Source organism: Leuciscus leuciscus, assembly GCF_965113295.1.
Source record: "Leuciscus leuciscus genome assembly, chromosome: 14".
Lineage (NCBI taxonomy): Eukaryota > Metazoa > Chordata > Actinopteri > Cypriniformes > Leuciscidae > Leuciscus > Leuciscus leuciscus.
The window spans coordinates 41066187-41077700 of record NC_138738.1 but is presented as its reverse complement, the minus strand read 5'-3'; the positions used below and the strand labels follow the sequence as shown (position 1 = coordinate 41077700).

Sequence of the window (11514 nt, the reverse complement as noted above, 5' to 3'; positions counted from 1 at the left end):
TGTTTCCACTCATCATCCTTGAGATGTTTCTGCACTGGATTGAAGTCCACCTGTGGTGACTTCAGTTGATTGGACATGATTTGGAAAGGCACACACCTGTCTATATGTGGCCCTGGACCACAAAAACAGTCACATCAATTGTATCAATCATCTGAAAGCTGAATAAATAATCTTTCCATTGATGTGTGGTTTGTTATGATAGGACAATATTTGGCCAAGATAAAACTATTTAAAAGTCTGGAATCTGAGGATGCAAAAAAATCGAAACATTGAGAAAATCTCCTTTAAAGTTCTACATTTATGTTGGCGATTGTGCTGCATTCACTCACAAAAATAAGTGTTTTATATGTTTATGGTAGTAAATTTACAAAATATCTTCATGGATCATGATCTTTACTTAATATCCTAATGATTTTTGGCATAAAAGAAAAATCGATAATTTTGACCCGTACAATGTATTGTTGGCTATTGCCACAAATAAACCCGTGCAACATGTGACTGATTTTGTGATCCAGGGTCATGTATAAGGTCCATCAGTTAAAGGTGCTGTATGTAACTTTTTTACTCTACTAAAGCATAAAAAATACCATAATATGTTTGCAGATATTTAGGAAACATGCTAATATACTCGTTTCTCTGAAGAACACTTCTACAGCCAGTTATTTTACTTATTATTTTACACGTTCCGTGTTGTCAGTCGGTTTTTGTTTTGGTCTGTGTGACTCCGCCCACAGCCAGTTCAGCCAATAGTGTTCCCACATCCGGGATGCCATTTGGCAGGAAACACAGCGTATGCAACCATGGAAATGAGCAAACAAACTGGGTCAGAGATTGCAGATTCCACACAACCTAAAAAGCCTCGGTATCCATCTAAAAATCTCTATGAACGAGAGCATATTAAAACGTGAATAAATCAACTCATTAACTTACAGTCTGTAAGTCTTCTCGGCTTTCGTTGTCAATTGCGCTCGTTCCTGTCGCATGTCTTCAAACATGTGAGCGTCGAGTCTGAGGAGGCGGGGAAACAACGATCTACGATATTTTGAATTTGGACTGCAGTACCGATTTCGACCACTAGCTGTCATTCTTACAGACTGCACCTTTAACAGTGCATGTCGGAGCACAAACCAAGCCATATAGTCCAAGGAATTGTCAGTAGACCTCCGAGACAGGATCGTATCGAGGCACAGATCTGGGGAAGGGCACAGGAACATTTCTGCAGCATTGAGTTTCTGCTCATTTCAACCCAATGACTACAAATGGAAGAAGTCTGGAGCCACCAGGACTCTTCCTAGAGCTGGCCGTTGTCGTTATGGGTTATTGTTTCTAGAAGTTTGAGGAAAATAATACATTTAATCTGGAAATTGGAATAAGGCTGTAACAAAACAAAATGTGGAAGAAGTGAAGCGCTGTGAACACTTGTATGCAGTATCCGGATGCAGTGTACTGACGTCTGTCTCTCCCGATCATCTGACTTTCTGTGTTGTTTTTCAGGCCCAAAGATGCAGCAAAAGCTTTAAAGAAGAGGATTGTGGGTAATAAGAACTTCAGGGAGGTGATGCTGGCTCTGACCGTGAGTGTTCGTTACATCACTTCCTCTACAGGAGTGAATCGCGCGTGTGTCTCCTTCATCATAAGACGGCTGCCGATGGGAGCAATATCCCGTCTAAACTATTGAAGCCACGGATCAAAAAATAATAGGCGTGAATCAAAACTTTAAAAACGCATGTAAAAATATATTGCACAAACTGAAAAAAATTATGCAAAATGATCAGAATAGCAAACAATGTGGTCACGGATCAAAATACAATAAGCGTGAATAAAAACTTTGAACACATTCAAATTGATTTTGCACAAAACTTAAACTTAAGTTCATGCTTTCTTAAAAATGATGTTTTCCTTGGTTTTATTATTCTGTACTTTGTGCTTTCTTGCATTTTCTGCTCTTATTTTACTCTTTTGTAAGCTTGTGCTGTTTTTCTCTTCGCTCTTCTTTCCACGTTCTGCGCTTGCTTTTCCAAATGTTGCAGTTCCAGTTTCATGTAAATTAGGGCGGGCTTAAAGGATTAGTTCACTTTCAAAAACATTTTTGCTGATAATTTACTCACCCCGATGTCATCCAAGATATCCATGTCTTTCTTTCTTCAGTCGAAAAGAAATTAAGGTTTTTGAGGAAAACAGTCCAGGATTTTTCTACACAGAATGGACTTCAATGGCAACCAACTATACCAATGTTCAAAGAAGGTTCAAATGTCCGTCTCAATGCAGCTTCAAAGTCTCGACACGATCCCAGTCAAGAAATAAGAGTCTTATCTCGCGAAATGATCATCATTTAAAAAAAAAAAAATATATATATATATATATATATAGATATAGATATATATAGATATAGATATATATATATATACTTTTTAACCACAAATGCCCATCTTGTACCATCTCTGAGATGCGCCACGGATGCATCACGTTGGAAAGGTCACAAAAATAATAATAATAATAATAATAATAAATTAAAACAAAGATGTCGGACGATTTTGAAGTTGGAGGAGAAAATGAGATGGAATTTTTCACCCTTCCCTGCCTTTCTGAACCGGAGTACACAGACAAATAACTTAAAGAGATGACGTGACGCGTGACCTTTCCAGCGTGATGATGCAATACATCTCAGAGATGGTACACGACGAGCATTTGTGGTTAAAAAGTATTAATTAAATTTTTTAGAAAATGACCGATCGTTTCGCTGGATAAGACCCTTATTTCTCAATTGGGATCGTGTCGAGACTTTGAAGCTGCATTGAGACGGACATTTGAACCTTCTTTGAACATTGGTATAGTTGGTTGCCATTGAAGTCCATTATATAGAGAAAAATCCTGGAATGTTTTCCTCAAAAACCTTAATTTCTTTTCGACTGAAGAAAGAAAGACATGGATATCTTGGATGACATCGGGGTGAGTAAAATATCAGCAACATTTTTTTTTGAAAGTGAACTAATCCTTTAATTAGAGCGTTGGTCCTCTAGTTCTAGATTGACAGCTCCTCCTCCAGCCAATCAATGGAGATTGATCCCACACTGCCGGTGTGTGTTTCAGGTTCTGGAGACGTGTGTGAAGAACTGCGGCCAGCGTTTCCATGTGTACGTCTGTGCTAAAGAGTTTGTGGAGGGCGTCCTGGTCAGAGCGATCCTGCCCAAAAACAACCCACCCATGATCCTCCACGACCGAGTGCTGAACCTCATCCAGGTGCGTCTCACTGCAGGTGTTGAGAATATTAATGCGACGGAGCATTGACGCTCTTCTGTGCTTCAGGCGTGGGCCGATGCCTTCAGGAACAGTCCTTCTCTGTCTGGAGTGGTGAGCGTATATGAGGATTTGAGGCGGAGAGGCCTGCAGTTTCCCATGACGGATCTAGACTCTCTCTCTCCCATCCACACACCCAACCGGGTAAATCTCCCATTCACCGTCGTCCAGTGTTTGTGTGGGGTCAAACAGTGCTCCTTTTATTCTAATCAGGGAATTTTACAACAATGTTTTCCAGTCATAGATATTAAAGCTCCCCTATTATGCTGTTTTTAAAGGTTTCTAATGTTGTCTTAGAGTCTCCTACAATAATTTTAAATGCATCCAGGGTCAAAAAACACTTTAATGTCCTCATAATCTCCACTGCAGCATCAGCTGTTTTCTCTCAGTGTCTGAAACGCTTCGATCAAGGATTCAGTCTCTCTAAGCTCCGCCTCTCTGAGAGCTGCTCTGCTCTGATTGGTCAGAAACCAAACACTCATTATCATATCTGAATCTCAGCTCTTGACACACAGGTGATACGAACAGTAACGATGGCGTGGGTTTTACCGTATCAATCTCAAAGAGCGTCTTCTCGACATGAACAACATGAACCAAACTCTTCCAGTCTCAGATAAACTACAGTGTTTGAGGGGCGGAGCTATGAGACGCTGTTCAGCCAATCAAGAGTGTTATGCAAATGAGTTTCAAACCTATGTAGGATCAGCAGGAAGTGAGACTGAATTACTGACGACTCACTTCAGTTCAGAATCGACAAAAACTCTGTTTATCTGCACTTTGATCTTTGAAACTTTGCAGAGCTTTTACATTCACAAACAGCTTTATTACAAACTACGTGAAAGGTATTATCTGAAAAAGCATAACAGGGGCACTTTAATAAAAAGTCTAGTAGTTTTAATAATAATAATAATAATATGTTTATTTTATATAGCGCCTTTCTGAGGACTCAAGGTCGCTTTACAATAATTACAAAAACACATAACATAGAAACATGACATAGAGACGATACACATAAACTGTGAAGGATAACATAGTAGAGGTTTTAAGTCCAGTATAGTTTTCTGTAGTGAATATATAAGAGCAGCGTGAACATTCTGCTAAACGTCTTTTATGTTTGATGACAGAATGGTCATTATATGTATATATTGTAATATTAGCTGTCGTGTTAGAACAACTGTGTGAATAACTCTTCACTCTTCATCATCTCTCTCAGAGTATTCCAGAAAACGGGACGCCTCCCTCATCCGTGTCTCCGTCTGCTTCCAGGACACACACTAACTCGTCACCAGCGGCACACACTCCTCAGTGTGTCCCATCCAACGGACAACTGACCCCTGTTTCACCTGAGGAGGTACAAACACACGAGCTCAGCAAGGAGGGACTCATTAGTCAGCATGAAACAGAAGTTGTGCTGGTCTTCTCTCCTCTATTGTGTCTTATATCGAGTGAATCGCTCCAGGAACGAGAACAAATGTGGGCGGGGCTTGATTGTCTCTGTGGGGAATTTATTGGATGGTTGTGGTTTGCTATTGGCTGATCTCATGTGAGTGACAGATTATAGCCCCACCCTCGTCATCAGAGAAGAGAAGAGAAGCTGCAAGAGAAACTTGTTCTCATTCAAGATTACACATACTGTTATTTTCATTTCATCTTAGTCCAGAATAAGTCATAGTGTCACACATTTTATAGGCTACATTTTATACACTGAACATTAAATCTGTGACACTAGTTAACTCTAACGAATATGTAACGCATGTTTTAATATGCCGGAAGGAAATGCTCAGGGGTTAAAGGTCAGGGGTCTGGGGTGCTCAGGGGTTTGGAGTGCTCAGGGGTTAAAGGTCAGGGGTTTGGGGTGCTCAGGGGTTAAAGGTCAGGGGTCTGGGGTGCTCAGTGTTTGTGTGTGTGTGTTCTGACTGGTTTTCCTCCAGAAGCAGAAGCTGAGATCTGAACTGGATCTGGTCAAAGGAAACCTGACCGTCATGACTGAGATGTTGAACCACGTCAAACCTGGAGAGACTTCAGCATCGGACGCAGAACTGCTGCAGGTGTGTGTGTGTGTGTGTGTGTGTGTGTGCCTGCGTTTTAGTAGTCTTGTTTTGATCATGACTAACCTGTGTGTGTGTGTGTGTGTGTGTGTGTGTGTGTGTGTGTGTGTGCGTGCGTGCCTGCGTTTTAGTAGTCTTGTTTTGATCATGACTAACCTGTGTGTGTGTGTGTGTGTGTGTGTGTGTGTGTGTGTGTGTGTGTGTGTGTGTGTGCGTGCCTGCGTTTTAGTAGTCTTGTTTTGATCATGACTAACCTGTGTGTGTGTGTGTGTGTGTGTGTGTGTGTGCGTGTGCGAGCAGCAGCTGTATTCGGTGTGTAAGCAGATGCAGCAGAGGGTTGTAGAGTTGATTCCTAATCTATCAGAGGACGAGATGATCGGAGAACTTCTGCTGATCAATGATGATCTCAACAACGCGTTCATCCGCTATGAGAGGTGTGGCACACACACACACACACACACACACACACACACACACACACACACACACACACACACACACACACACACAGGTGACGCTCCAGTGCAGCGAGAGTCTAATCCAGTTTCCAGATCTACAGTAACACTTCCCATATCTCTCTCTCTCTCTCTCTCTCTCTGTCTTTCTCTCTCTCTCTCTCTCTCTCTCTCTCTCTCTCTCTCTGTGTGTGTCTCTCTCTCTCTCTCTCTCTCTCTCTCTCTCGTGTGTGTGTCTCTCTCTCTCTCTCTCTCTCTCTGTGTGTGTGTCTCTCTCTCTCTCTCTCTCTCTCTCTCTGTCTTTCTCTCTCTCTCTCTCTCTCTCTTCTGTGTGTCTCTCTCTCTCTCTCTCTCTCTCTCTCTGTGTGTGTCTCTCTCTCTCTCTCTCTCTCTCTCTCTCTCTCTCTGTGTGTGTGTGTCTCTCTCTCTCTCTCTCTCTCTCTCTCTCTCTCTCTCTCTCTCTCTCTCTCTCTCTCTCTCTCTCTCTCTCTCTCTCTCTCTGGTTGAAGGTTTGACCGTTTGAACATGCAGAAATCAAACACAGAAGAACAGCAGGAACCACAGGTAAGTCTTCATCTACTTTATCCGACTCATAATCTTTTTTATATATAAATTATATAAAAATGAATTGGAGACGAATTTCCTCTAGTGGAAGTGTTTGGTACTGCAGCCAAACACACACTGACTGAAAGCTCATTTTTTGAGATATCAACCTCATATTTGGAACACAACTTGTTCAGAATTATGCCTTAGATTTTCTTCAAGTTTTAGAGTAAAATGTGTTTTGGAAAATATATATTTTATATAAAAATGTTAAATGGTATTTTTGTGCATATTTCAGAACAATAAATGTAACATTTTATAATTTTTTTCAAGTTCACTTTAAAAAAAAAAAAAAAACGAATGCAAAAATCCCCTAAACATACAAAATATTAAATAAAAAATATTATCAAACTAAAATATATTACTATCATTTCATTGAAATAAAAAAATATATTTGGTGATTTTTGACCGATACGCGACAGTACCAGATATGTATATATGCAGTAATCTCAGGGCAAAAATCATGCATGATTACTTACGTAGATTACTTTAAAAACACGTTGAGATAATGCAAACGTGTGGCTTCAACAAAAGCATAAACCATCGATAAACAGTCTTGAACTCACAGTACTCCTGTTTTTAAAGGTTAAAATAATTATCATCCAGAGAAAATGAATGGAATTTTAACTTCCAACTTGATTTGGACCAATGAGAATTGACGGTGGGCGGAGCTACTCAGCCCAACTGCACAGAAATATAAGCCAAGCAACCGATGAAACATTGTGGAATCACACCTGTTAGAAAATAGTGTAAATATCTAATATCTAATCCAATGCAGCTTTACAATAACATCTATAAAGATCGTTTGTAATTATATGATTGCATACTGATATTTATCTATATATCTACGCAATGATTTATGTGACCAGACTGAGAATGGAAACCTTATTGACCTCAGCCCTGAGTCTCCATCACCCAATCAGATCACTCCCCCAGCTGTCAATCAACATGAGCCCCGCCCTCCATCTGACCTCACAAACCACTCAGGTGAGAGAGATCCAGTTCTGTGGTTTCAATGAGTGTAAGAGACCTGGACGTAACGTGTGTGTGTGTGTGTCTGTGTCTGTGTCTGTGTCTGTGTGTGTGTCTGTCTGTCTGTCTGTGTGTGTGTGTGTGTCTGTGTCTGTGTCTGTGTCTGTGTCTGTGTGTGTGTGTGTGTGTGTGTGTGTGTGTGTGTGTGTGTGTGTGTGTGTGTCTCAGCGCCTGAAGACGAGGAGTTTGACATGTTTGCTCAGACGAGGAGCAGTTCTCTGGCGGAACAGAGGAAGAGGTTTGTGTTTGACACAGTTCATCTGAAGGTCTTTATCGGGCATGTGAAGTGAGCCGTGTGTGTGTGTGATGATGCTGTGGTGTGTGTGTGTGTAGTGTTCGGTACGAGCACCCGGGTGCAGTGGAGGGTCTGGCTGAAGCTCTGGACACGCGGCTGCAGGTGACGGCAGGGGTCAGTACACACACACACACACACACACGTGTACAGTACTGTGTCTGACATGCAGAGGTGTGTTTGTGTGTGAAGGACGGTGAGAGCGAATGGGTCCGTCAGTCTCAGTGGATTTACAGTGAGGGTCTGGTGGGTTTCAGAGTCGCCGATACACACTTCCATTCATTCACTCAAAAAACACACACAACGGCTTCTGTACATGTGGAAGATCCTCCTTCACGTTTAATCTACAATCATGCTTTGGGTTTCTTTGCAGCTGGTGTGAAATGAGGCCTGTCACGATCATGAATTTTGTGCTGACGATTAATTGCCATAAAAATAATGATTTGTGAATCATATATAATAATAAAAAAGTGAACTAAAATAAGATTTACTTTAATGCTGTGAAAATTTATATTTATATAATTAATTGTAATATAATTCATATAATATATATAATGCAGTCTGATTCAAGGAAGCTTATTTCCGCCACAGAATAAAAAAAGCTTTTTATCTCACAATTCTGACTTTTTCCCTCAGAATTGCGTGATTTTAACGATGCAATTGCGAGTTATAAAGTCAGAATTGTTAGAAAAAAAGTCAGATTTTCAAGATATAAACTCGCAATTGCAAGAAAAAAGCAATTCTGACTTTATATCAGGCAATTTTGAGGGGAGAAAAGTCCGAATTGTGAGATAAAAAGTCCCAATTATCATTTAAATAGTTTTATACCGTGGCGGAAACAAGCTTCCATACTGATCAAACTCACAAATCCTGTCAAATATCTTTATGCACTTTATAACAGTGCCTTTTAATATTTATTTGTATACCGGAAAAGGAGACTCGCACAATATCATGCATTTGATGCCATTTCTTTAAGAGTTTAAATTTCCCTTATTTTTGATGGTAAAATGTGATTAAAATTGATTCTGCTCAATTATTGCGGTTATCTCAAATAATTGTGATTAGATCAAATAATGATGATTAATCAATAATGCGACAGGCATGTTTGTGAGGTGTATGTCCGCCGTCAGGTGATGGTTGGCCGTTGGCTCTCTTATCTGTGTGATTTGCATGTACTGACAGATGAAGGGTAACTTTCTAATCATCTCTAATGGATCAGTACCACACACACCGGTGATCAATATAAAACAAACTGAGATCTTGTGAGGAACGTTTGTGTTGTTTTGTGTCCGTCAGGCTCCGGCTCCACGCAGCTCCGCCATGGATGACATCGAGAGGTGGTTGTGTGCAGAGATGGTAAAGAGAGATCTGTTTTTACTCTGATCAATACGTGTGTGTAATGCTGATCAGCGGCGCCCCCTGCTGGAGTCACAGCACAGCACACACTGATGAGGATATATTCTGCTTTTTAACCAAGCGGCATCCTTCCGGTCTCTCTCTTGAATCCAACACTGATGAGACTTAAACTGCAGTTCACCGACTGGCCACTAGAGACCGGCTGCAGAAGAGACTCAATCCCATTAACCCTCATGTTAAAATGCCCAACTTTACAGCAGAAAAAGCATGTTTACAGCCTGGTGCAAAAAGTGGTTTTGGTCTATATAGCTAATTTTTGCCCTTCATGATGACTGTGAGGGGGGTGAATATTTTTATAACTCATCCATTTAAATTATATTAAGCCTTAAAGTTCTGCATAATTAATGGCATGGCCACTTGAGTGACAGGTGGATTGCCGCTGATGTCACTACTAGCCGTTTGTCTGCTGTCTGTTAGCTTTATGTCACCTCAGCTAATCCGCCTCTTTCTCGTTTATCCGGGAGTGACGCTGCCAAGATGGCGACGGCCGGCTCCGCCCACTTTGGGCTTCAAAAATGTTCTTCAGAAACGTACGGGTGACGTCACGGACACTACGCCCATATTTTTTACAGTCTATGATTTTAATACTTTCTGTAGTGTGTAATGTTTCATGCTCAAACAGCACAAAGTCCCTCCAGCGGGAGTTCTCCTCTATATCAGTGTCAGTGTTTCTGAACTCCTGAAACGCCTCCATTGTAGTCTTGAGTTTCTGCCGGGAACGAACACATCACAATATTCCTCATTATAATAATTCATACGCAGAATAAAGGGGCGGGGCCTGGTTGAGTTAGTTAGGAGTGTGTTAAACTGGCGGTTATGGTAAGGAGCGGGACATTTCCCAAACACGACCAATCACAACACACTGCTCCAGCCGACCAATCAGAGCACAGTGTGCTTTTCAGGAGGAGGGGCTTCATAGAGACAGGAAGTAAACAGAGCATTACTGACAGACTGGGAGGAGAGGAGCCGCAACAATGGAGAATATGAGGAAAATAATCAACATTCAAGCAGGAAAACCTGTTCTAGTAGAGAGAAAAAATGCCTTTCTTACTTTTTTTACTAGATAAGCAAAATTACATAAGAAATTGTTTTCTGAAGAAAAAAAAAACTGAATTAAGCGAGTTTTTTCTTAAAACAGGCAAAATGATCTGCCAATGGGGTAAGAGGAATGATCAAATGGAAACTATTATTTTTCTTATTCCACTGGCAGATCATTTTACTTGTTTGAAGCAAAAACTTAGATTTCTTAATTCTTATTGTCACATCTTATGTCATTTTAATTATCTAGTAAATGCATCTTGATTTAAGAATTTTTAGATATCGACTGGAAACAAGACAAAAATACTTAGTAAAAGAAGCCTTTTTGCTGTGCATTCACACACAACTTATTATAGCTTACTACTGCTCGAATTGTTTATCATGAAATAATGTCTTTTGTCTCCATGTCAGTGTGATAATCGGTGGTAAACTGCTGGTATTCCCTTCTAAACATGTTGATGATGTTTTTCAGCCTGACGTTGATGAAAGTGAGGGTGTGACCAGTGAAGGTGAGAGTCTGTGCGGATGTGTGTTTCTCATTATATCTGATTCTCTCTCTCACACACACACACACTGTTAGTCATCCGTCATGTTTTCTGCTCTCTTTCTTCTCGCTGACAGAGTTTGATAAGTTTTTAGCAGGCCGAGCTGAAGCTGCAGATCATCTTCCCTTGATGAATAACGTCTCGTCTGCCGGCGTCGTTCACTCAAGCCCTCGACAGGCGACGCAGGAGCAAAACCACGAGCAGATCTTCACGCTCTGAGAGCCATCACACAGGAAGTCCCGAACGCATCACTTCCTGTGCTCAAATCCTCATGTTCATTGAGGAAGACTCCCACAGCAGATCCTCATCTTCATTTCACTTTAGTTTTGTTTCTAATACTGAATTTGGCCTTTAATGTGTGTGTGTGTGTGTGTGTGTGTGTGTGTGTGTGTGTGTGTGTGTGAGAGAACCTTTTGACCATTCATAAAAACAACCAATAAGCTGTTTTTTGCCTTTGTAAGTTAATTTTTATTAACGTGCATATTCACTGAGTGTAAAAAGCATTAATTTATGTTGTAAATTAACCATGATGATAAGAATGACTTATGACTCTGACTGAATAAACTGACACTGTAATGTTCATGTTTGTTTCAGATCGTGTGGTTTGTGTGATGGTTGATTAGCTGTATCTGTAATTATGTTCATGTTTGAATTTCTCACTTAAAAACGTATAAAAGCATCCAAACCAGTGCGTCTTGTTTGAGTTTCATCGCTCGAGGGATAGTTCTCAAAAATGAGACTTCTGGCATCATTTGCGTTCCAGAGCCGATGTGGGTGTTGAACATGTG

At 40.6% G+C, this 11514-nt stretch overlaps 1 protein-coding gene and 1 long non-coding RNA gene across 3 annotated transcripts in view; one reads left to right on the top strand and one right to left on the bottom strand.

The window, feature by feature from the left end:
• Positions 1 to 11414, top strand: part of LOC309514163 (target of Myb1 membrane trafficking protein) — a 13584-nt gene extending 2170 nt beyond the window's left edge. Inside the window, exons 3-16 of one of the 2 annotated variants that reach the window (XM_082190321.1) lie at positions 1495 to 1573; positions 3091 to 3240; positions 3307 to 3441; positions 4511 to 4648; positions 5229 to 5345; positions 5646 to 5779; positions 6310 to 6364; positions 7273 to 7390; positions 7604 to 7673; positions 7769 to 7844; positions 7920 to 7973; positions 9024 to 9083; positions 10654 to 10690; positions 10803 to 11414. In XM_082190321.1, the coding sequence (XP_082046447.1) occupies positions 1495 to 1573; positions 3091 to 3240; positions 3307 to 3441; positions 4511 to 4648; positions 5229 to 5345; positions 5646 to 5779; positions 6310 to 6364; positions 7273 to 7390; positions 7604 to 7673; positions 7769 to 7844; positions 7920 to 7973; positions 9024 to 9083; positions 10654 to 10690; positions 10803 to 10945 (1366 nt within the window). In that variant the 3' untranslated portion in view covers positions 10946 to 11414. The remainder of the gene's footprint in view (positions 1 to 1494; positions 1574 to 3090; positions 3241 to 3306; positions 3442 to 4510; positions 4649 to 5228; positions 5346 to 5645; positions 5780 to 6309; positions 6365 to 7272; positions 7391 to 7603; positions 7674 to 7768; positions 7845 to 7919; positions 7974 to 9023; positions 9084 to 10653; positions 10691 to 10802) is intronic. The other variant, XM_082190322.1, reaches the window with a different exon arrangement.
• The window catches only part of LOC309474010, a 94453-nt gene that overhangs the window by 67102 nt on the left and 15837 nt on the right, over positions 1 to 11514 (bottom strand). The gene's annotated exons all lie outside the window — the stretch shown is intronic.